At 39.9% G+C, this 27,198-nt stretch overlaps 1 protein-coding gene across 1 annotated transcript; it reads left to right on the top strand.

The window, feature by feature from the left end:
* The first annotated feature begins 521 nt into the window (after positions 1-521).
* slc7a10a (solute carrier family 7 member 10a) lies at positions 522-25,351 on the top strand. The gene is made up of 11 exons (XM_044366759.1): positions 522-762; positions 6,095-6,299; positions 7,652-7,803; positions 18,532-18,657; positions 19,645-19,798; positions 19,980-20,103; positions 21,141-21,244; positions 21,435-21,531; positions 21,689-21,838; positions 23,153-23,330; positions 23,429-25,351. Exons 1-11 carry the CDS (start codon positions 537-539, stop codon positions 23,527-23,529), a joined length of 1,617 nt encoding a protein of 538 aa, XP_044222694.1. The 5' UTR covers positions 522-536; the 3' UTR covers positions 23,530-25,351.
* Positions 25,352-27,198: the final 1,847 nt, after the last annotated feature.

Below are 27,198 nucleotides of genomic sequence, written 5' to 3'. Positions count from 1 at the left end.
TTTTGCAAAGTAAAAGGGGGGGATTGTGCACACCCAAAAGCACAAAAAATTATGAAAAAAAGATAATAATATAAATGATTACATTTGTATGGACTAAATAGCCTAAACCAATAAATGTATTTAATTTTAAGAGGACACCTTGATTATTTATTTATTCATTCATTAGGCTACATGTTTAGTTACCATACACATCCTGCATTTCAATTTTAATAGGCTGCAGTGAGATTTATCACAATCCCATTTACAAACACATTTACAGGTCGCAGCATCAAGCCGATCAAGGTCATGAGGATGTAGTTTTTTTTCGGGAATGACATCATTAATCTCTGTTTATGTTAGTGGACGCTACGACTGAAAAGAAAACTATGGTAAACGAAAACATGGCTTATGAAAAGTGTAGGTTTAATCTAAGTAAACATATTTCCTCTCTGTCTAGTTCTTACAGCCTCAGGTGTTTCTCGAGTCTTGAAATTCTGACACACCTTTACATCACCGCAGTTACCTGAGAAAGGCGGCTTCAGTTGTGAATCGTGCGCATGCGCTCACTAGCATCGCTAGGATATTATAAGCGCAGCCCGGAGCGCGGAGCGTGGTTCAGTCTACAGTATCTGGACCGGACCGAGGCAAGCAGGAAACACTTTTTCACGGCGGAGGAGATGGGGGACAAAGAGAAAAAGAAGAAGGATACAAACTCCTCTGGGAGCGACAGAGTCACTTTGAAAAAAGAAATAGGACTTTTGAGCGCTTGCGCTATTATCATCGGTGAGTGTATGACAGCTTTTGTCTGAATGAAGAGCGTGTCGTTATGGTTGTTTGAGCAATGAGGAAAAGTTAACGGGGAAACGTGTTTGAGCGGCAGACTGGCGGAATTAACTGTTATAACGTGGCGGGTATGCAGTTATGTCTTTGTTGTCATAGTTACAATACTATGGCACATAATACACAGCAGGAGCGCGTTTTTGTCCGTGTCTTGATCTACTGTACGAACACTGTACGGATATCAACTTGTTTTATCACTTAGAAATGGTTCAGCCGCTTGACTTGTGCACGAAACCGCCAAAATACGCACAGAAAGGTGGCTTTTACGCACGTACGGTCCACAACTGATGTCAGGGTCCGATTCGGACTGCAGGGCTTTAGGTTTTGAGTGGAAACTGTTGCATCAGTCGGGATGATCTGAATATGGACATGCCTACGTGGCTGGATCTTCTCATGTTGAACTTGAACGGCATGCAGCACAACCTCCATGTGGTTCAGTTGGACAGTTGAGCAACATTGTGAAACTGCCAGGGTTAGGGGTTCAACTCCCTGTGGGTAAAGCAAGGCATTAGCATTGTTCCTTGTAATCACTCCATCATAAGCCGCCTATACTGATAAGGGGAGACAGGAAATTTATGTTAGAGAAATGCAGCGACGTAAAATGAAAGTCTATTTTAATGCAGGAAGTTGCGCATTGTTTCCTGTACGTTATGATGTACTCAACAATCTTTGAGTGTTACAGTATGCAGTGGCGGGAAGTTCATCTGCAGCACTAAACTCAGAGGGTTATGCAGTATGCTATAATAATCTGCAGAGGATTCCCCAGCTGCCAGCTGATAACCAGCCTCTCTGGCTGCTCACATCTAGCCTGTATATTTCTGGACTCAAGGGGGGAAACAACACTGCTGACTTCAAGACATGAATTTCGTTATTAAGTTATTTTTGTGTGAGCTGTTCTGGTCTTTGGTTTTGCTGAATTTACTGAGATACTTTATCTCGCCCCCCTTTTTTACTGTACACTTGGACTCGTATCAGCATTGTGACCTTGTCATTTCAGATGTGTTGTTTTCACTCATAATATTTGGCAGGTTACCCCAAATATATAAAACTGTACAGGTTATTACCAGATTACAATATAAATGAACAGCATAAAGGATGGCTCAACACCACGTTCGGGCTATGACATGACCACCACAGAATTAGGAAGACAGGGTGAATGAGGGAATGAACCGGGGAGAAGATGCATTCATTTAAGTAAGAAGATCACCTTGCATCCGGACATTGCTCACAAATAGCTTTTAACTCTAAAGTTATAATGCCAGCGAATCTCGAAATACGAGCTCATGTCTTTGGTTTTTCAGCAGTCTCTCCTGTCTCATTAGCCTCAGTAAATCACCTTTGTGTGGTCATACGACAGGGCAGCAGAGTCATAAATGAACAAGCTAAAAGGTCATGGAGCATGAGGGATATGCCAGTGAGAGAGCATTCAGGACTCTCATGACTTCCACGAGTCCCAATTGTGCCTGTGCAGATGAGATCTCCAAATGAGAACGTTCTGAACCACAAATAGGTGGACCGCGAGTGGAAGAGAGGGCAGAAGAAACCACGATGACTGAAAGTTGGAGACAGACGTTGGGATATTATAGACTGTTGAACTGTGGTTTCTACAGTCGTAGTATTTCACAAGGTTGATAGTCTCCTGTGCTTCACACATCACATCCTCGTGTTTCATTTATCTCTGGTTGTAAATATAAACAGACGCAAACCTCCAGCTCAGAGGTAGAGCCACCTCATAAATGGAGAATAGAGGCAGTTAAACATTAGAGCAACTGACAAACAGATCTTTCTCAGTGAAAGCAGAATCTGTAATATGTTGTAAGAGCGTTACAAAGGAAAAGGCAACAGTATGACCCTTTTAACAGTAACGTTATCACTAGCTAATCTTTCTATCCAAGGTCAAGTCTATTGTGCTTTGATAGAAACTGATACTGTTCCAGTTAATGCTCATTCTTTGGCTGGCACATTTAACACAGTTTTGTGTTCATTTGGCAAGCAGCAGCTGTGCAAATCCTTTTTAAACTCTCAAAGTACACTAACAGCTCTGCTCAGGCTTTACAGTCATATCACAGAGCTTCAAGGGTTATGTGTTTGGTCTAATTTAATATTGCTAATGTGAAATGAATGCTCTAATCAGTGAGGTTAATACAGACCACCTGCTGCATTGTTTGCTGTGAAGCGCAGATGGAGTGAAGCTTACACAGCTAGTACACACGGACAACTTGAGTCACGCTACTACCCACCAGATACAGCCTACTCACATATCTAATGCTGCTGTAGTAAGGTGGACCGTTAAAGCTGTCACTGCACTTGGCTGCTGCTTAACTGCATGCCACTATGACTGCTTATGTTACAACTATGCCTGCTTACTACACAGCAAAGCAGCTGTATCAAATGACACACATTACTAATCTCTAACCAGACTAGATGTATTTATAACGCAATATTGAATAAATATGACAGTGACACTTAGTGTAACTACTATTCCCACATTTTACCAGCCCCACCTCCACTGCAGCAACCACCTGCAGATCGTTTCCCCTCGGGGGATGCTCTGTTATTGTCACACCCTGTTTCACACTTGCTGATACTGGTCAGGTCCACGAAGAGAAAGAAAAACACTGCATCTCCTATGAGATCGAGATCAGATGTTTTGTTTTGGTTTCAGACGGGAAGGAGTTCCTTATTCTGAACCATGATTTGAAAATAGTTGTGTTTTATCTGAGCAGTAAATTTAAGGAGATTTCTCAGCCAGTGCAGGAGGCTGAGAGGGTCAAGTAGGACTCTGATTCACACTTTCAGCTCTGATGCCAAACTTTATGACATAACAAACACAACACAGGCATTATGTAACTGTGCTGCATCTCACCACATCCTCCACAATCAAATCTGACAGTGATAAATGCACTGCTTGGACCTAGTCTCGCCCTCTGTATCATTAGGAAGCATTCAGAGCTGCTCTAACAGGGGAGAAGCGATTGCGTGCTTCACAGTGAAAACATTTACGGTGACAGAGTTATATTTTTTTGTGGAGACTCCTTTTGTCCCAAACTTCTCCAAAAAGGAGAAAAAACACAGAGGACAGTGCAAAACAAGTTTGCTTGGACAGCTGCTGTTTGGTTACTTTTTTACGTGTGTTAGTTTTTGTTTTGTCTTTTCTTTGCGTAGGGGTGATGACATGTAAGTGCCAGGCTGGATTTGACCCCAGGACATGGTGTCTTGTTAGTGTGTGCCTTGGCCAACTGAACCACCAGGGAACCTGTTTATGCTGGTTTGAGGGACAGCTGAGCTTGGACCTTGATGAGCCATGTTTCCACCACAGCACAAAGCCAGACTGGCTGAACCCATTCTTTCTATAAATAAGGATAAGAATAACAGTTGCGTCATTACATACCTGGGACAGGTGGTTTTGTTTCTATTGTCTGCTATGATTTAAATTTAAATTACAAAAGTGACCTAAATAGTTAAACAAATAATTCCGCAGCTGTACTGATGGTTTCCTTCCACAACTGCTGTATATACATCCTCATCTGTAATGAAATAAGTTGCTTTGCTAACTGTTCTGGTCACCAGGGAGCTAACTGGGGGCCCAGTTTCACCAGACAAGGCAGTTTTCTGTCCCTTTGGGCAGATAGAAAATGTTTTCTTTGTCTCTTCTTTTTTCCTTTTTTGCCTAATTGTACTAATTAAACAGAAGACAAGGATTCAAGGACCAAACGCCTTATTTGCCTATTATTTTCCTATATTCAGCTACATAACATAAAATATGATAACTGGGTGGACTTGAGGCTCTGATTGTTTCTGTCAAATCTGGCAACACCAAAGTCGTTTGTCCTAATTTCTCATTTTTCCTCTGAATGTGCAAAAGTACAGTCAAAACCATTGAGAAAGCTATAAGTTAGGCAGTGATCTGAAACACCTGCACACCTTTTTTATTTTGATATCTCTGAGCAGCACGCATCGCCATAGGTAGTGCTGTCGCATGGTCAGGCATCCTTGCACTTTCCACAGGAAAACGACGGCTCCTGCCAGTGCAAAGTGATTCTGCCCTGCACTGCAGTGGACAACTGAACTGGAGACAACTGAACTTTTTGAAAATGTTGACATAAAACTGAATATAGCAGCAATGTTAAAATTCAGCTGTCTCTGATTTTTATGTCCAAAGCTGATGAGAAAGCACTAATGTTGCTATTAACCTTTATTTATATTATTATGCTGTTAGACAAAGCAACAAGTATAAAATAATACAGCAGCCCAAGAATAATTGTTGGTCCCTAAGTAGCACATTTCATTTATGAGCCAATTCATGATTTTATGCAATCATCTGACAACAGAAAGAGAAAAATACCTGTAGTTAATACTTTTTTTCTATTTTCAACCACAACACTGAAGAGAAGCAATGCTTTAACCCGCTGAGACCAAGCTGACAATCCAGCCATGTCTGTCAAAAAATCTCAGACCTGTGACAGATTAACAGAGGAGGACTATAATTTTGTTATTTGCCTCTCTTACCTAAGAAAATCTACAAAATCTACCAAAACATTAAATAAAATGAGTATGTAAGCATACCTCCAGGACTCCACTGAACATCAGTTTGTGTAAAAAAAAATTTCAGACCGACTACCACATTTTCCCTGTGACCTCTGACCCACTTGACTTCTTTCCTGTTGGTGCTTCTCTAGGATTTATACTGCCTAATTGTTACATTTGCTGTTTGTCCCTGTAAGTCAGCCAAATAATTAAAATAGTTATGGAACTGTCCAACAACTAAAGCAGATCAGAAATAGTTTAACTTAAGTTTTTAGTACACTACGAGGCAGACATATATGTAATAAGATATTTTTTAGAGATTGCACAAGTCAATAGATGAAAGGAAAGTGAAATGAATCCCTACAGGTTTCATTGAAATGATAGGGATGTTTTAATAAGCCTGTTGAGATTTGTTGCTGCTCTGTTTTTTTGTGTGTGCAGAGTCTATTTCTTTCTTTGTGTTTGTCTGTGTCTCAAAAACTTACAGTATATATGTGTAAATTAAGTGGATAGACAAGCCACAGGTAAAACAACAGCTTATAACTTTACTATATACTGTAGCTATCAGAAATGGACTCCATTCCACATGTTTGGAGGGTCAAGAGATGAATGAAAATTTAAGTTAAAGTATGATGGCTTTGCATGAAACAGTTTTGCAGAAGTTTGTGGTCTCTGAGTACCTTCTAGTTGAATATTTAATTATATGCAAGTGTAAATAACCTTTGTTACCTTTGCTTTTCCCCTGAAGGAAACATCATCGGCTCTGGGATATTCATCTCTCCTAAAGGTGTGTTGGAACATGCAGGCTCAGTGGGTCTGTCACTCATCATCTGGGTTTGTGGAGGGGGGATCTGTACCCTTGGGTCCATGTGCTATGCTGAACTGGGCGTCACCATCCCAAAGTCTGGAGGAGACTATTCATATGTGACAGAAATCTTTGGAGGGCTAGTGGGGTAAGTACTGTTGTTTTTGTCCAGTTAACCCTTTCTCATAACTACAGCAGCAGTTTGTCACACCCCAGTATGAGTCTGTTAGCGTCCATGGTCTTCATTTACTCACTCATCACCTCCTTGACACATGTAAAGACAACTGAGTAAAGTTTCTACAGTTAGATAAGTGCTATACAAATTGCTTAACCAAATAAAATCAAAATATATACATGATGGACAAAATACAGCAACACATATGACCTTGTCTTGTTCATCTGTTCAAGTGTTTTCAGCATTGTACTCGACTCGCTTGCTTGGTATGGATTATACTACAACACACTGTGGCCATAAGAGGGTTGGTTTAATAGGACAGCCCGTCTGGAACCAATCAGCTCTGAAGATCTTGTGACTTTCATGTGGTCATGTGACATGTCAGCTGATTCTAGAGCAGTACTGTAAGTCTGAGAAGGTCAAATGTGCCTGGCACTATGCATGCCTGTGGAGGCACTAGTTCAGTCCGGTGTGGCTTCATTTAGCTCATTCAGTGCACAAAACTTCATTAAGGAAGAACGAATGGGAAGAAACACTGATGCCACAGCAGAAGAAGAAAGAACAAGGATGAGAAATTGTGAAAAAAAATGTGTATTTGTGGATCCACAGCTCAACCATGCGCTGAAGACTTTCCATTTTCACTCTCACAAAACTCCACCACCCGCTGCGCTCCCTGGACCTGTCGCCTGATTGACACAATTTACTTCCAACGCAACACCACTTCTTCTCAGAGTCATAACTCAAGTCATAACAGGATCTTTTGATGTACATCAAGGATAGTCGTCCATTAATCAGTTTTGAAGCCAATGACCTCCTTTTCAGTATGAAAGTAAACGAGGTAGTTATTGTCCGTACAGTGCGAGCAGGAGCTGCTAGTAACCAAAGCAGCATGACTTTTCCTGATGTAGATAAGCCAAAATGTAAACAAATTGGCTAAAAACATAGAGGTATACATTCAGCAATGCTTTTCCTAAATAACTATTCATCAGTTTTCACCTTATTAGTAGTGAAGAGCAGGATAAAGCTTGACCAATGTTTAACAGGTGTTATTTTTTCAGTTTCCTACAACTGATGGAAAAATTCCCTTGCAACCCCCAACTGCTGAGGCAGAGTTGTTCAGAGACCAATAGCAGGAAACTGTGGTTGTACTGGGAGCCGTCATTACAAATGTGAACGTGAGGGAGAGCCCCTTCTCATTTTAGTAATATTGTAGCAACGACTCCTTCACATACATTTATATTTTTAAAAAAATACTGTACATATATGTTAAGGGCTGTTTACTGTCATATATGAAATCCAGCATGTTTTGTGTCTCTGTCCTGTAGCTTCCTGTTGTTATGGAGTGCCGTCCTCATCATGTATCCGACCACGCTGGCTGTCATCGCTCTCACCTTCTCCAATTACGTCTTGCAGCCAGCCTTCCAGAACTGCCTGCCTCCATACGTTGCCACCAGACTCCTCGCCACCATCTGTGTCTGTGAGTCACAAACAGCCCCTCTTGAGTTTGCCAGATGAGTTTTAGTAATAATTCATGACTTCTTTTGTTTAGACCCTCGTCTCTATTTTTGGTGCTTTCCTGTGATGTTTCCGCACTCCACTTCCCACAGATCATCCGTCAATCAGTGTGTCAAAGACTTTTTAGTCTTTTTCCTCAGATCTTCTAGTGATGAAGCTTGAGTTTCTAAAGGTGGTGTTTTTTTCTTGCTGAAACTTAGAACACATGAAGTCCTGTGCAGCAGAGGATTTTTGCAGGTAAAGGCTAGAGGACACCGGATCCGTCTTTTGCGTTGCATGTGAAGTCAGATGTCAAAAACTCCGACGTTAGTAAGAAAAGATGTCTCAGAATGACTCCTGTGCAGGAATTCCTCACTGCAAGGTTTCTAAAATGCAGTCATCTTGTGCCATGTCGACGTAGCAGAATTCCTTGTAAACTCTATGCAATGTTATTTTTTATATGTATATATTCCCTAAAACAATCTTCAGTTTCATTTTCAGCCTTGCATGGCCTGGAATTTACCAAAACACTATATTCATTGAGCTATAAACTTCAGGGTTGCCCATGTTAACCACTGTTGTGAGCTGTGCCACTGCACTGCATAGTTTGTAATACAACCTACCAGCTGGGAATGTCTGACCTTCCACTTAAGGAATGCAGCATTAAAACGGCTAATGTAAAAGCTTTCATGAACCATGTGTAGGAAGAATCACTATTGTGTTGCCTGCATAGTCCTTGGTGTCTAAATCAGCGAGGCTGAAATGAGGTCTAAACTCTCAGGAAGAAAAGGACAATCTACTTCATTTAGCTCTGAGAATACATGTGGGTACCGCGATGACTCTGACAATATGTCCACATAAACATCAATGTTGTTGATGGGTTGAGCACTTCTGATTCATACACTGTATATTACATGTATATTATACATATAATAGGTTTGTTAAAGCAGAAATTATACAGCATAACCTTGACAATTTGGTGACAATGTGAAATGTTTGTTAACAGAATTGTTGTCATGTTGAGACGTGAAAAAAACTTGGTCCAGGACTATGATTGTCTGTTGATCATCAGTGACTGCCAGGAGTTCAGCTTATTTCCCAACTGACAAGTTGGTCAATGACTGGTGTGTTGGTCAGGGTGATTGGCTCATTGGGGTTCAGGTGAGTTGTTGACGGATTTTCTGGTGGTCTGTCTGGAGAAAGTGGGCTGGACACCATAGAAACCAATTTCAGAGGATCCCATAGGTGTATTGATACTGTGATTGGCTGGTTTACATTCCTGTTTGCTGTTTGCTGTCGCAGCCTCTGCCTCCGTCATTCTGACATCCTATTTCACAGTATCACACTTCAAACCTTCTCTTGCTTTAAACATTCAGGTCATCTGACTGTCTGACCCAGAGTAACTCCCAGTGAGGTAAACAGAAGAAGTAACTTCTTTGTTAGATCAACATGTCCAGCAACTGATCGCAAGTTCATGGTGAAAGATCAAAGCATACACACAGTCGAATAAATAAATGTCAACGTGACCAAAAATAAGTGCCAGGGAAACAAACAAGAACAAGCAAAAAGCAGAAGTTGTGACCAGTTTGGACTGGATGGCTAACAGGTGTGAAGAAGCTGTTTGAATGTCAAGCGAGGTAAAACACACAAAACTACGAATGGTAAAACAAACTCTTCAAACCAAATCCAGCAACTTTCATCTCATAGCTAGAAGACATTATGATACTGTGATAGTTCAGTGTGCTGACAGCTGTCATTGTCATTTGGTAATTCCATATGAAATGCAGTGCTCTATTTCCAGCCTCTAATCAGATCAGCGGCGGTCTTGAAATGTTGGAGTACAGCAATCAGTATTTAAATAGCCAGTGGCAAAAACAGACTGTGCATGTATCTGGTTGACAAGCCAGCCAGTATGATCTTGTCTGAACTGGATGGAGAAAGGGAAAAGGGGAGATGAGGAGAGGGATGGGTATCTGCGCGTGAGAGCTTGTGCATGTGTCAGGCGGGGGTTAGCATGTACAGATCACGTCGGTGCACCTTTACTATTTTTGGCGACAGAAGGTTACAACTGCAGTCTAGTTAGGCCAGGGGCCTACTTTGTGTGAGTGTGTTTGTGTTGTACCCTTGTTTGTGTGTGTGTGTGTGTGTGTGTGTGTGCACATGTTCGTGTGTCAGTATCAGTGTCAGACTACATAATGGTGCCAGCCTTTGTGGACGCCGCTAATGAGAGGGTGTGTCTACGCCATTGTGCATTGTTTCACTGTGGTTACCGTGACGCTCCTGTCACTGAGCACCATGGAAACAGGAAATGGGCAGGACACCTTGCACATCAATGATGGGGGATCCCATTGGCCAGCTGACATTCTGGTTGGCTGTTTGATGTTCCCATTGGCTGCTTGGTACCGCCCCCTCTCTCATCCACAGCATCACACTTCAGACCTGCAGTCACAGGAAGGTTGTAGTCTGCAGTTATATTAACTTCAGTCTTTATGTCTGAACCTTTATCCGCAACTTGTGAACAAGGAAAGTGCCTGATGTCATATCACCCTGATAAAAGACGGAGCAAATATTCCTCTGAACCCTACAAGAATATTAATGTTGGAGAAATTGACAGTAAACAGTTGGATAAGTCTTTTCACTATAGTGCCATGATTCTAAAGTACCAAATGCAGGCACCTGGATGTGAAACTCTTAAGCTGGTGGTATAAATAATGAGGTCTGTATGCCGTTATGTGCTGTGGGTATGTACTGGATCTGTACATTGGTTGTCATCACTACCTACATTCTTTACTGAGAGAAGAGGATGGATTGCTATTTTCATTCAAAGGTTATATATTATTTTAGCCTTTGCCTCACTCAGATCAATATACAGTGAGTCACTTTACAGTTGTTGTTCATCATTAAAGCACTTCTGGATAAATTCAGAAATTATGCATACTGTGTACTAAAAGTTGACCCATAGAAGCACCAACACATCAAGTTAAGCATAATCTGCACAAAAGGAATAAGCAAAATTGGAGCTTTTTTAACTATAAAATAATTTTGTGAAATAAAAAGCTGAAGGATAAAATAATACAATGTGATGATAAAATACAAACATTTTAGCAGTTAGTGGACAATGTTTTTCTGAGCAAAACACCCAGGAATAACTGCCATACCAAAGCCCTTGTTATGTCTGCTGAACATTTCTTAGTGAAGGGTTTATGAATGTGAGTCAGCCGATGTATGAGTTTCTCGCTTGCAGAGTGTACTGCATGAGAGTCACAAGTGACTCAGGTGTGTGTGTGTGTATTTGTCTGTGTGTGTGTGAAAACCAGACAGGTCCAGTTGTGGGCGGGTTTGTTCTTCTCAGAATAGGAGTGCAGTACACTCAGGTCAGGAGATTTACTCTGGAACAACACTTTATTTTGTTAAATATTGATCAGTTTTACTCAATAGAAACCACCAATATGCAAAAAATATATTTTTTAACAATAAACAACAAAATATATTCACTAGTACTACTAAAATATTCTAACAAATCTCACTGACCCAAAAATCATTAATTTCCCTTCATACCCAACAATAGAACTGTGACGAAGTGTTAATCTATTTTTCAAAGAAAAAGGGATACACACGCTGATTCCCATTTTGTTTTATGGAGGAGAAACAGAAATGGTAGCTTCTGTTGTTCATTCCAGCACAGCAGGGAGCCAATTTTAGACACCACTTGTTTGTGGTGGTGCAGCAGCTGTGGTTGTAGAAAGAGTAGTAGTAATATCTTTCAGCCAATCAGATGGCATATCTCTTTGACATATTCCATAAAACAGGCCCAGGGATCATGGCATTCTTCAAATATTAATGGAAACTGCCCTTTCATTTAAGATATAATCTAAAATCTTAACATAACTCAAATGCACAGTTTGCATTTCTATTTTCAAGTTTAGGTAAATGAAAATGAAATTGCCATTTCACACATTTTGAATTAGATATATATCACAATTATAGCATGCCTTTATTTTGCACTATATTGCAATTGTCAATAGATTGTGGTGCAATCCCTCTAAAGGCAGAAATGAAAAACAGAAAATATATAAAATATCTTTACACTACAAGTATGAAGAACACAAAAAAGTCTTGAATTGGCAGTTATTTTGGATTTATTTAAAATGTGGCACTCTTCCTCAGGCAACTTCCAACTATTGCAAAATACAACTGTAATTTAAAATTACAAATATGATTTATGATATGATTAACTATTTTCCTGTTTTTGAAATAATAGTAATATCTTGTAGTTTTCATTTGCTTTGTCCAGATTTTGTGCCAAAACCTGAACTGCTGCCAGTAGCTGAAGACGGTCATTGGAGCTTGCGCATCCAGCGTACTGTGTACTGTTTTATTCATCAGTGTCTAAAATTGTGTCATTGTTCTGCCATTTATGGACGTTTGGAAAAGAGAGCTCTCCATAAAGGACAGAAGGACTACTCAAGTAGAATCAGTGCAGACACAAATGAATGGAGCTGTACACAGTGTGCAGCCTATGGATAAATGGAGACATCATGTGCAAATTAAAATTGAATACAGCTGAGTGATTTCAATTTGAAGTTGGCAGTTCTAGACTTCTGCACTGACCTTACAACTCAGTTGCCATTCAGAAACCCTCACCATTCATTGATAAGGGAAAAAAGGGCCTTTTTGGCCAATCCTTTCCCGGCCTCCACAGGGTGCTAAAAAATCTGAATCCCGAACGAGAGCCCTATTTTTCAAATTTTTCATCAAGGGTTCCCAGTTGTCCCGTTTCCCACCAAGTGCCAGTGTCACGCTGTCCATTTGGGAAACTTTTTGCCATTTTGGTCGTCTAGGGAAATGTCTATTGAGAAAACAGTCCCCCAATGGCAAAAAGTTTCCCAAATGGACTTAACCTGTCCATTTAGAAACCCCTTATAGGGGGACCTCGGGGTTCCCAACTGGACACTGACATTTAGGACACTTTTTGCCATTTGGGTCTGACCCTTTAAATTAAAGCTACAGAGTTGCAACATTTTCTGGGTCAATAATGTAACACAATACTCTCTCTATATCTTTTAGCAAATAAAGTCTGTTTTTTTAAAATTCAAGTTGAAGAGGGTGTCAGGGTTGAAGGCCCTAACACTGACTTATGTGGAGTAGACCCGTTTTGGTTTGGACCTCATAGCACATAGCATGCCAGCGCAGGAACCTGAACACCTCCCATTACTTTTGAATTAAAATTTTTGCCAGGGTAAATTAGTGGAAAGTGATACCCAGATGGACAAATTTCAGATATCATATTTCAGAGGAAATCATATTTCCTCTGAAAATGGTCCAAACAGCTTGAAAGTTGCACCAACACCCTGTCACAGAACATGGATTTGGCGTATCAAGCACAGCCTCACTATACCCTTTGCAGTCCTATATCCTTTCAGGAATTCTCCTCAAGGTTGGAATCAGGTCAGCCTTGTAGAGCAGCCTTTGTTATGCAACATTTTTCAAATTTTCAAATATTCAAATAGCAAGTCCTTTTTTAGTGTTAACTGGTTAGTGTTAGGGTAAGGGTCCATTTGGGAACCCTGAGGTCCCTATATAAAGGGTTTCTAAATGGACAAGTTTCCCTAAACCTACTTGTCCATTCAGAAACCCTTTATATGGGAACCTCTTATTGGAAAATTGACATGAAATTGAAATATGTTGCATATCAAAGCTGCTCTACAAGGTGGACTTAATTGTAGCAAAATACTGCATCTGGACCAAAAACAAGCCATCTGTGCTCAGTTTGAGCAACGTATTGCACCAGACTAAAAGCTACGTATATGGACTCAATGGCAGCACTGTACTTCATCTGCATGAAAAGTGGCCTATTTTGACTCCACTGGACCAATGTACTGAAAGTGGACACAAAGTTTCCCCATTGGACAAAAAAACGTCCCATTTGGCATCAGGTTAACCCAAATGGCAAAAGGTTTCCAATCTGTCAAACACCTCAGCAGCACCTTGTTATTCATGAGTATAGTTGAATTAAGACAAGTCTTTGCTTGTAAAATGTGGTGATTTATTCATTCAGGGGTGTTTTATTTGCTCTTTATACCCAAATCTATGGGAAAATTTATTATAAAAACTAATAACAGCTTCTTCTCTAACAAAACTGATCTAATCTTCACCATGTAATTTATATAACTATGTACTGTCCCATCTATCTGCAAGTCTGTGCTGCTGCCCTCTTGGATAGGTCTCCTCTTTAAAAAAGTGTTTGAGTCCCAATGAGAGTTTAATTAAGAAAAATTCACTGTGATAACTGGATGCCGCCTTCCTTTTATTTGCTCCTGCTCTATATCACTGACTGTACTATGTTAGTTGTCAGCATGTCATTGCTTGTATTTCACCAACACCTAAATCCTGTAGATTTACTGGAAGGGTTCTGGTGTCAGATACCTTGTGGTTGACAGACAGGGCTGGCAGGGTGTTATTGCCAGTTCACTGACTCCAGTGACCAGATCCTGGACCAGGAGGCGTTCCTGAAGTTAGAGCCCCCTGATAAATCTGCACTGACTTGGAATCAGAATCCATTAAGAGTAAAAGCAGTAATTAGTTTAGTATTCCAGTGCTGAGGCAGCGTTCAATAGAAGCTGTGACGGCAGGACACAGATTTACCTGCGCTGTCACATTCAAAGCCCGCTGGCACCTCCTTCCTGTCAGGGTCAACACAGAGGCAAGCTGGGGGAGGAGGAGGTGGTGATGATGGGGGGTTCACAGGAACACAGGAACGGAAATGCATGTAACACCTCAAGGGTAATTGACTATAAAACACTGCTGTGTTGTAGAGGAGTGAAAGCTCTGCCCGGTGCCACCAAAACCTCCTGCCAAAAATTCACACATGTGTGTATGTGTATGTGCGTGTGCCTGCACCAGCGGAAGCAGTGTGTTCGTTCAGCTTTTTGTGGTGGAAGGGGAACTTTGCCCCAGTGATGGATGGCATGGTTGATAACATCCAGCATAGGAGGTTATATAGACGATATAATATATCCATAAAATCCACCAGCATATAGGTGTGACCACCTGCCGTTTGATCATATATGTCATAAAGACAATAAAATAGTAGGTTTACAGATGAGGGCAGACATTGTAAACTTTTGGGGCTTGGCCCAAACCTATTTTTTTCCCATTTATGGAAGCTAAATGTGCTATTTTTAAAGCGTAAAAATGCCAAAAAATCTGTACATCATTTGGAAAAAAACAGGATAGTTGCCCAGGAAAAAAATCATCCTGTAGCCTACATCATATTTTCTATCTCATTATCTTCCAACTGTGTTCATCATTCTGAAACCATAACACAACAAATGTTGAAGATGACTTATGTTCACTCCTGCCACCTAAAAAGAGACAAAAATTGTCTGACAACTATTGCTTACTATTTTTATGTTACATTACATAACTAGGGTAGGAATTTGGTTTAAACAGCGTTACTAATCTTGAGACCTATTTTTGTTATAGTATGCTGGAGTAGAGTTCACAGAATGAATGTTTAGCTGACAAATCTGCTACATTTGAATCCATGCCTTAATAATCTGGGCTGCTCTAACTTCAAATTAAGGATCTCCAACAATGGCAAGTAAATGTGGTCTTTAACACTCTGAATTGAATATTAGGCCAACAGAAGACCATTCAAATTATATTGGATTTCTTTAGGGAATAGCTGAGTAGGATAAACAACATATATTATTATCTTATGGCACTTGATTTGATCTACTCCCGGTCACTCTGTTTTCCTTTCCTCCTATTTTCTTCTGAACTTCTCTCGCTTTCTCAACTGCATTTATTTATTGTCCTCCACTGAAAGAAGAAAATATGAAACAAAAAAAGTATTAAGATCTCTGATGATGCAACAAAAGATTAAATGCTCTCCTTTCTTCTCAACACATTTTCATCTCTTGTCCCTCTTCCTCTTCACCTGTTTCCCCCACAAGTTTTCACATCTCATTTCCTGTTCTCTTATTCATTCTTTTCCTCACTCTCTCTTTCACTCCTCCCTTTCCTCTCTCTTCCTCACTCCTTCCTCACTTTCACTTCCACTTCTGTCCTCTCCTCACCAGTTCTCCATTCCCCTCCTCCTGGCTCCGCATCACACAATTTTCTCCTCTCTCTTTCTCTTAACTTCTGCTTTTCACTCCTTTCTCACCCCTCATTATCTCTCCTCCCCTTGTCCTGCATCCTCTCCTGCTCCACAGGGTTTCTCCTTTCCTCTTCGCTCTCTCACTCTTTTTCACTCCTGGCTCATTTTCACGCTTTTCTCCTTTCCTCGTCTCTCCGTCACATATGTCCTTCTCCCTCCTCCTTTATGTTCTTCACATTCTCTTTCAGTCCTTTCTTCTCCGCATCCTTCCATCACTGGAAACTGACAAACTTTGAATATCACAATTAACTATACACATGTAAAAGCTATGAGGCATACAGAAATACTGTATTTCTAAGCTCTCAAGTAACTAGCATATTAAGCATCTCCATTGTGTCCACTCCCTTTCTCCTCTCTTCACTCTCCACTCCTTTCCTGCCCTATGTGTACGCTTTCTTCCATTTCCTCTTAACACTCCTTTCCAACTGCCGTCCACTCTTTGTGGAGGGCGGCTGACTTTGACTCCTCATGAAAAACTTTATTATGTCCATAGTCCATAAGCTAGTCACTAGCTAGCAAGCAAGCTTGCTCACTGAGGTGACACGACCGAATGAAATTCAACACTCACAAGACAACAACCCGTGACAATGTTAGGGGGACCTAGATGGTGATATTTCCCCCGTAATAGAACTTTTGCTCCATTGATTTGCTGGTGCAGTCAGAGAGACCAAGGGGAAATGACACAAAGGTGAAGTTGTTTTAAAACCTAAAAGATTTGGGGCTTCTGAAAAAACATTTGAGGATGGAGCGCAAGAAGCCACCCGCCCTGCTCCGCTGTTAGTTTACAGTAATGTCAGTCTTTCACGTGATACACCCCCCTCACACCACTGTGACAGAGCTACCAGCAGGTGACTGCACTAAATTAGAAAGCTGGGTCAGAGGGGAAGACAAAAGCAATAGCTTGAAAGAGTAAAAGGCATATGATGCATAGATGTGTTAGGTGTTTTTTCTTTCCTTGAGTTTCCTAATATATGTGTGCATATACATGCGTGTGCATAACTAGACACCAGAGAACTAAGGTGACACTGAACGAAGAGTAAAAGGCATACAGACACCTGGTGAAGCTGGCTTTATCAGAGTGACCAAAATTATGAGTATGTGTCTGTTGATAGATTTGTAAAAATATAAAGAAAAGAAAATTTTGATTTAATTACATGTTATTTATAAAACACATGTGCTTGGTTAGTTAGTCCAAAAATACTTGCACTTGCTCAGTTTGGTTCACTCACTTGGAATTTGGGCAGCCCTTGTTTAATGGTGGTGCTCGAGCACGTACAACAGGGTAAATGTGAAGGTCAGTGCTTTAGAGAGTGGTGTGAGGAAGGGACACACACACACACACACACACACAATATGCACACACTCATGACGGAAACAGGAAGTAACGCCATGGACCTTTTGCCTGTCGTTTTGTTGGGAAAGATTTCTTTTAGTTGTGTGAGCTGAAAAGTGAGGAATGTGGAGTCAGCGAGACAACGCGTAATAGAAGCATAAGAGAGGCAGTAGACTACATACATTTTGGAGCAATTCTGGGTCCTTGTTGTGGCAAAACTGTTGGTCTGGGCTACAAAATGTTCTCTTTCACTGACCAACACTAAGTACTGATCCATTATTAGTGATCTTTTTTTCTTTTTCAATTTTAAAACCTGTCTAATTCACTGTGTAAATACTTAACTATAGATTGGTTGTAATTTAAATTAAGTTGTTCCTGGGGGTTTATAAAACTGTGTTTTTACAATTTTATGATGACATCTACTAAGAATCATAATTTAACCTTGATCAGTCATATCTGGCCAATATCTGATCAATTAAAAAAGTACCAGCACTGACACTGACCTCGTACTGGAACCTGTGAGGACAACCAAGAGTCTAATCCCTCAATGCACGCATTAGACTTTCATTTGTTTTCAGATCAGTTTCAGAGCTCTGTCTCTCTCTCTGTGTTAAATAGCCCTCTGCCTGTGTGTCCAGCACCACAGTACAAAACTGTACTAACTAAAATGATGACAGAGGTCTGTCAATGGAGAAAATGTACATAGAGTCTCTTAAACACAGTCTACAGTTTTACAGTATGATAAGATCAGATCAAAAACTAGTGTGTAATCTTAGTCAGTCTCTGTATTTTGGCTGCTTTGTGATCCAATGTTGATTTCTGGTGCCAGAAGATGTTTTGGATCTAAAATAGCTGTCTAATCAGAGCAACTGATGTTATCAACAGTTACAAACATCAACTAGGAGGTCACCGGATGAATATTGAACTTCAAACCAAATTCAACTTGTTGCTATATGTAAAACATGCATCCAGCAAGAGAATACCTTCACTGCTTTTCCCTTGAGGTGAAGATTTCCTTTGATAAAAGTGTATATTTCTTCTGATATTGGTGGAGGTTATAAATTTAGTTGAGGTGATACAAATTTGTTATACAGGGCCCTCCGTTTATAAGTTAATGCCAAAGCCAGAAACATGTTGCTTTAGAATGATTTTAAATGTATTTGTATGTATGTTTGTTTGTGTGTGTGTGTGTGTGTGTGTGTGTGTGTGTGCAGTGTTCCTGACCTGGGTGAACTGCTCCAGTGTGCGCTGGGCGACGAGGATCCAGGATGTTTTCACTGTAGGAAAACTTCTCGCTTTGGCACTCATCATAGTGGTAGGAATCGTCCAAATCTGTAGAGGTAAACACACACACACACACACACACACACACACAAACATACACACACACACACACACACACACACACACACACACTGTCCTCATCAAGACAGTGATTGCTGTGGTTTGCCACAGATGCCATAAATTTATCATATTTGTCTCTAATATATGGGTTGATTTTACTGTTGAGGACTCAAAAAAAAAAGGTCAATAAAATTGATGCAAAGACAATATACATAGAAGAACAGAGCAAATCAAATGTACCACATTACTGTACATAAACATATGATATCTGAGAAATATAAACTGTGAACTGTTTCTGTACATGTTCTGTATGTGGATTTTTGGGTTATCTGCCAATATGAACACAACACACATAAGGTGCATCTATTTATGTTTTAATACATTTAAAGACACAAATAGAATATCCATCTATACATGCAATTTGCAGAGTAGAATGAACCAACAGTATTTAAAGTTATTCATGAAGAAAGCTGCTGCCATACTGCTCTACATCATTGCAGCAGTAAAAATGTACTGAAACTGTTGACCCCTGGTGCTCATGATTACACATAACTTGAAAAAGTTTGTTTATTAAGTATCTTTTTAAAGTAACTTAAAATATTACAGCTTTAGGCCCTAATATGGTTCTATACTAACTATGGACTGATTTATAATTTTTAGCATCTGTTGAGATGAGTTAAAGGAAAGATTGACATTTTTCAAGTGTATTTTAATACAGTACACATGCTCATATGCACATCAAAACTATCCTTTAAAACTGTAATGACAACCATTCAGTTCCTCAACCTGTTTAAACTTTCATTTGAACTGTTTAAACCTGTTAAACAGTTTTACTGACTTTTTGGATTTTTGATTTGATAAGATAGTGAAGTCTATGGATTTTATTATTTTACTCAATATACTGTATGTACATTATAGATATACGAAGCCTCCAAGGCCATGATCTTTTCACTGACTCATCTAGACATCTCGCATGTCTCCAGGTTACTATGATGCCCTGCGGCCCAGTGAGGCCTTTGAATTCAGGCAGGATCCTTCAGTGGGACAGATCGCGCTGGCCTTCCTCCAGGCATCCTTTGCCTACAGCGGCTGGAATTTCCTCAACTATGTCACAGAGGAGGTTGTGGAGCCACGCAAGTATGGCATGCACACACACATATTATTTCATATTAGCTAAAATACAAAATACCCCACAATATTGGTGTAATGGTTGACACCTGTACCTCTGTGTGTTGGTCTGTTAAGCACACTAAAACTTAGCTTTTATGATGCTGGAACATTTGACATTTTGCAATTACTTCTACCTTTATGTCATCAGGAACCTGCCCCGTGCAATTTACATTTCCATTCCGCTGGTGACTTTGGTCTACACCATGACCAACATTGCCTACTTCTCCTCCATGACCCCTGAGGAGCTGCTGGCCTCTAACGCTGTGGCAGTGGTGAGCGGCTCTTCATCTGCATGAGTGGATGTTTCATATAGGAGCTTATGTTCTGCTAAACAAGAGTCTCCGTTGTCTGGGAACAGTATGTACTGTACTGTATGTGAGACTGTAAGACTGCTGAGGCTGAGAATCCTAAACGACCAATAAACCAATCAGTCAATAAGATTAAAGCTTTTTTTCACGATCACAGTGGGAAATTTGGGAAACAGTCATATGAGTCGAGTTTGCGACTACTTTCCTCTGACAGGCTGGAAACATAAACAGTGTCATGGGAGTGTAAAGGATAAGGCCAGCATTATTTTGTTCTCTTATTATCAAAAAAACAGTTCCCACAAAAAGACTAAAAACAACATTTGCAGAATCTAATTGGAGCTTTCAGCGAAAGGAATCAATTGATTCATCAAGAGCTGCAGTGATTAGTCGATTAATTGATTAATTGATCGACAGAAAATTAATCTGCAACTATTTTGATCATGTGAGCTCATAGCACTTGGTTTTACAATCCCGTATTGTAATCAGTAATCATACCTTGAGTGGGGGTAGCGGGTAAACGCTTCACTGGGGTCATCATGTGGGCACCCTCCTTCCTTGGTGTTTTGTTGGTAGACCTGCAACATCTCCAGAGGGCTCAACGGTGACACCTGGTGCCCCCCCCCCCCCCCTCCTGCTGGCTGATGGTGACTGATTATTGAATAATCGTTTTAGTCATTAATGAAAAAATAAATGCTGGTTGTGGCTTCTCAAATGTGAAAGTGTTATGCTTTTTTGTGTCATACATGATAGTAAACTGAATATCTTTGGATTTTGGACAAAACATGACATTTGAGCTCTAAGAAGTTATAACATGCATTTTTCACTATTTTCTGACATTTTGGAGACAAAACAATTAATCAAGAAAATAATCGGCAGATTAATTGATGATGAAAATAATAGTTAGTTGCAGCCCTCAATGGATCTCTGATAAGGACGGGATGAATCAATCAATAAGTCATGGTAAAAGTCAATAATCAGTCAACAATTTTGTGTTGCTTCAGACATTTGGGGAAAAGCTGCTGGGGATGTTTTCCTGGGTGATGCCTATCTCTGTAGCGCTGTCCACCTTTGGGGGAATCAATGGATATCTGTTCACCTCCTCCAGGTACAACACACATTCTGCTTCTCTGTGCTTTACACTACATGCTGAACTTTAACCCAAGCCTTAATCTTACTAAACTCAAATTATCCCTTTTATGACTAGCTAACATGTTCTCGAAATAAAAACAAGTTTGTCAAGAGTTAGCCCTTATATATACATGTAAACTGAAATCAGCATATGTGTCTGTCTGTAGATTGTGTTTCTCAGGGGCCAGAGAAGGTCACCTGCCCTCTCTGCTCGCTATGATCCACCTGAAGAGTTGTACTCCTATCCCCGCCCTGCTGGTCTGCGTAAGTTTTGTCGCTGCCAGTTTTGTCTACCCTGTCCAGCTTTATAAGTACACAAAACATAAATTGTCGCCACACGGAAATTATCCTTTACTATTAATATGGTACTATTAATGATTTCTAGATAGTTTAATATGTACTTGATATTCATTTCCCACAGTGCACTGCCACCATATTCATCTTGTGTATTGGAGAGACACATAACTTGATCAATTATGTGTCCTTCATCAACTATCTGTCATATGGGGTAACCATCGCTGGCCTCCTCTATCTCCGCAAGAAGAGACCCAACTTGGCCAGACCCATCAAGGTAAGGCCACCTGAAAACCAAACCAGCAACAAAATTTAACTTAGGGTACTTCATTACATATTTGTTTATTTAAAATTGAGTCAAAGCTCTCTACAGTTTATTTTAAATTAACTAGCCCATGGCCCCAGTGCCAAATGTCTAAAAATCACCTTTTCACCTTATCAGCTGTAATTGGAAAATGTTAAAATAGAATTACTGGATGTCTTCTCAGTACATCCAGAGAGAGGAAAATAACAACAGAACACAAGAGAGGAACAGAACTGAACATGACCATGTTTAAAAAATAATTCTATTAGATATTACAAATAATTAAACAAGACAAAATATTTGAAACATTTTTGTGAGGTTTTTACAGATAGGTATGAAACTTGAAGGTCTTACAGGAGTAAATTAAATTAAGGACAACAGAGATATAATAAGTATAATTCAAACTTACCTTCACGTGAATTTCATGATGACTTATTTTTCTTCAGGCCAAACCTTTGTTCAGTTTTCCACATTTAATAACATAAATGTGACAGAGGGTAGCATGAGTGGCTTCTCATTTTAACTGTAAAATGTTGCTGGCAGGTTTCACCAGCTGTAGGCAATTAACGTTAATTGCGTTGGACAAACTACAAAATAAAAGTTGGCCGTTCTCTGGTATTGTGCATGCTCACTCACTGGCATGGCTTACTGGGACAATTAATGAATGGGAGCCATTGTTGGTGTTGTCTTTCACACCTATGCTTTTCCTGCTTTTGAAATGTCAAAAACTCTCCATGAAAAGGGTCTATTAAACTCGCTCTAGCCGGTACGTCATAGGAAATGTTATGGTTTGCTCCTAGGTAGCCTCTTTTATGAAGCATCTGTGTGGAACTCCAAACAGGTTGGTAGCGGTATTTATAAGTTCCCCAAAATCCTTAACAATAAGAGTAACACATCATTATATTACGTCCACTGAGCGGCAACTTGTCCCAACAGTCAGTGAAACTGCCTCAGCAGCCAAAGTGGAGACAGAGCGGTCAACAGTGTCATTTATGGGCCATCGGATGTCTTTGACTCAATGGTAGTTTGTCATTTATGGTCATTATGGACATTGACGATGATAATTTGGCGCTCCCTGGTGACGCAAAGGTCAATTACATGATATGTGTACTGAATACTGTTTTCATTTAACATGTAAAGAATTATTAATAATTATGTGTTTATATACATATATAAAAATGTTTATATATTTATAGATAGATAGATATTATTTCACCCCCACTTGGATGAGAAAGTGTGTCCAATTTTGACTGATACTGTATATAATATTAATATTTATTTGTGCAGGTGAACCTGTTGATCCCTATCACCTACTTGATTTTCTGGGTTGTGCTGCTGGGCTTCAGTCTCTACTCTGAGCCAGTGGTTTGTGGTCTGGGAATGGTCATCATGCTGACTGGCGTCCCCATCTACTTTGTGGGTATTCAGTGGAAGAACAAACCCAAATGGCTTTACAGTTTAGTCGGTGAGTCAGCCTGTGCTGCTGAAAATTATATATTTTTAAAATATGTTAACAGTCAGGCCTTGTTATTTTATCTCATCCTGTTGTCTGTTGTGTTGCAGAGAAAATTACATACATGGGCCAGAGGATGTGTTACGTGGTGTTTCCTCAGGAAGACCCTTCAGAGACTGAACCCCTCACTGCCTCCAAAGCCACAGACTGAGCAGTGCAGTCAACCAGGAAATCCCTTTTTACATCAACACCTGTACCTGTTTTTGCGTTCAAAATCTTTCACATAGTTTGGTCAGTTTGTGAATGATTAAGAGATGGTTTCATCCATGGTCTTGCACAGGTGCAGCCTGAATGAGGCTGTGATAAATCCCCAAGAAGTGGATGGTTATACTTAGGGCATTTGCATTTTAAGCCCTAAAGCTGGGACATGTGTTTTAATTTGTTGGTTTGGTAGTACTGTCTATCCACTCTCCTCACCAATATGCCAAGTTTTCTCTTTCATATGGATCTTCTTCTCATCTTCTCCATTCGTCTCCCTTCTTCTTCTCATCTTCACGATCACTTCCAAGATCTTTTCTGAGTACCACTAAATCCTTGTGCTAATGTGCCTTATGAAATGTATGTGTTGGTATAGTGTATTGGTTTTGTGCGGGTGTGTAATAACTTTTAAGGGGTAAATATGCAAGCAGTTTCTGCACTCAGCAATACTTCTATTACGGCTGCTACCTTCAGCTCTGCTTCACTAATTATTCACATGGTTTTACCATTTGTCAACTTTGGATAAGTATTTTTCTGTCTGTATCTCTGCCTGGCCGTTCATAATACTTGCCACCCCTTGTTCTTTTTTGATTATTATATCTCTGCTCTCTCCTGTGAGAGATAATGTAGGTGCCTTCATGATCTACTACACTCCTCTTTCCTAGGAAGAGGAAGACGAGAAGTTTGTGGCTGTCAGCTGGAAGAACGGCCGACTCTCAGAAGTTAATAAGCTGTATCATCACAACACAAAATGCCTGACTGGCTGCTCTTACCGTTTGTTTTTGTAATGTTTTCCAGCCTCTTCATCTCTTTTTGTCTTTTTAGGTCTCTGAGGTGAGGCTCCATTGAGCTTGTTGCTTTGGAAATGTTCTCATCTCTGGGAATGCCAAAGTGAACTTTCTTAAGTCAAGTTATTAGATTTCAGATTTCTCATTTGATGTTACAGTACAGTACTTACCATTAACGTGTTGTTGGATAACATTCGCCACATTGAGAGACAGCTGTATGGTTGGCATGGATGTTTATTTGTGCATGAGCATGTTCCCACATTGTCATAAAATGTTTCCCCAAAGACACATCATCACTTCAATGAAACCTGGCTCACTGACAGTTTAGAGTTCAACTGACTATGATATCGTAAATTGATTAATTAAAGTCCCACAATAACTTATGGACTTTCTATAGTCCTACTGACTTAACATATTGACTTATTATGGCCCCACTGAATTACTATGGTGCCTCCAAATTATTAAGGTCAAACTCACTATACTTTAACACAGTACGCTAATTTACTGTGGTACAGGAGACACTGGTGTTGACATGCATTTGGGTAATCCACCTCAGTTTTTCTATAAGCTGTTTATGTTGTACATACAACAGAACACATAGAGGTTTGGGCCAGTGGCCTTTTTTAAACATGATGTAAACCAGCAGGTTCGAACTTGGACTAGACATTCAGTCCTTTTTCCAGGCCTGGAGATGCTGGGACTCCGCCCATGCATCAAGTCCACAAAAAGACACGCACACTTAAGACAACATGTATGTCTGTCTGCGATGTCCAGGTGCTGTTAGCTCAGTTGAGATCTGTAAATACTGTGTAAAGAAAAAACAAACTGTAACAAATGCGCCATGGACTCCGGCAAACATCACATTCCTCAGACATGTTGTGATACATTTACATACTGTATAATTGATGGGTGTACCTGTGTTTTGTAAAAGAGTGTGAAGTTGTACAATGATAACAATATAATAGCTCATTAAATATAGCAACTTGTCAGAGGCATCACTTTTTTTTTTCATCATAGACATGTATGTGTGTTCAGGTGTGTCAAATAAACCTTCACTTGTGGTCCCTGCCATTACTTTTAAACAGGAGGGCAAATCACATTTGTCTGAAAGGTGCTGCTGAACTGTTCTATTAATGTATCTATGTAGTGATAACAATGATGATTTAATGCTCTAATAGTTTTTGAGGAACTAGCACTTTTTAGCCATACTAGCGGCCTTTATAAATGGTAATGTCAGCCTGATGGTATGTTGGTTGGTCCACCACTTTGTAAAGACATTCATGGTCCCCAGGTGATGAATCCAAAAAAACTCCTGACTCCTGATCTCCTGATCTCCTGATCTCCTGACTCGTTTTTCTCTTGTGCCACCATCAGTTAAATAATTTTTATTTGTCTGATACTTCGGTTTATGGCCAACTACTTGCTAACTAATGACATTCAAGCCTCACCAGCTCTTTGTGTTACATGCTAATTAGCGATGTCAGGATGCTATCACTCTAAACTAAGATGGTGACAAAGGTAAACGTTATCCCTGCTAAACATCAGAATTTTAGCATTGTCATTGTGTTCAAATACTACATTAGCATTTAGCTAAGCACTGCTGTTAACGCACAACCCACATCCATGGTACAGCCTTAAAGAGCCACTAGCATGGCTGTAAACTCTTTAATTTTGACATTGTTACTACAAAATAAGTAAAGTCAAATAACTGACTAAATATTGTGGGGAAAATGCACAGAATAAAATAAACTACCAGTATTTTAGAAGTAGTTCTGCCAGTAACATTGCATCTCGTTTTTCAGAAAACTTGATGCAGAGAAAATAATTGGTAGACTGAAAAGAAAAAAGGCAAATGATTCAAACAGCTTCAGATTTATTAACTGCAGGCACAGAAAACAATGACAAATAAACCTGATGATTTAATGTACAGGGTTTTGATCAGCAAATCCCACTATGTCATGGTAGCATTTCTCTTTCGGCACAAAATATACAAATATAGTTCTCAAAATGAGAGAAATGGTTTCATACAAACACATTATAGGTTCACTTCTGCCTTTTTATGGGGAAGAAGCATGTTACTCAAAATCAAACAGCGAGGAGAGATGTCATTAGACAACCTGGTTCAGTAGTGCTTTACTTTCCAATGCCCTTGATCCAGTGTGTTTACCTGTGTGCTAAAACCATGAAGTCAAGAATGTGGAGGCTTATCACTTAAATAAACAGTCAAATACACTGGAATTAGGTAATTGGAAGACGTTTCCTTTTCCCTAGCTCCCTGCCATAATAATCCCAGAGACAAGATTCCTGATGCAGTCGTGCACAGTAACTCCAGAGCAGTCAATCAAAGTTGTACCAACCGAAGGTGCCAAGCTGGGTCTAGATACAAGGGCAAATTTAATCTCTTCAAACATGTAAACCGCAGCTGTCACTGACTTCTATCATTACAACAGCAAGGCATTAAGGCATCTTTGACACACGTCTGTACATGACAAAGCAAGTAAGGACATAGATATGTGTTCGGGTTTTTCACACAGCAGCTAAACTATTTCACTTTAAGTCAAATGAGCACGGACAGGCTTTGAACTTAAATAACGGGGTATGAGGAAAAATGAGCACAAAATACAGCACATTATGCGAAAACTAGGAATAAGGAATAGCAGAAATTACTTTGGAGGGGTTATGGCGATATCTCTAATGGCACATAACATGTAGCAGCTGTTTATGACAAAACTTCTATAAGAAGGAAGCACATGAGGGTCGCATGGCACATTCAGCTCATTTAAAGAAAATACAGCAGGAAAGACAGTGCAGAAACCTGACACTGTAGCAAACAA

Source organism: Thunnus albacares, chromosome 1 (genome assembly GCF_914725855.1).
Source record: "Thunnus albacares chromosome 1, fThuAlb1.1, whole genome shotgun sequence".
Taxonomy (NCBI): Eukaryota; Metazoa; Chordata; class Actinopteri; order Scombriformes; family Scombridae; genus Thunnus; species Thunnus albacares.
The sequence above is the reverse complement of the archived record's forward strand: the minus strand, read 5'-3'. Positions and strand labels throughout refer to the sequence as shown.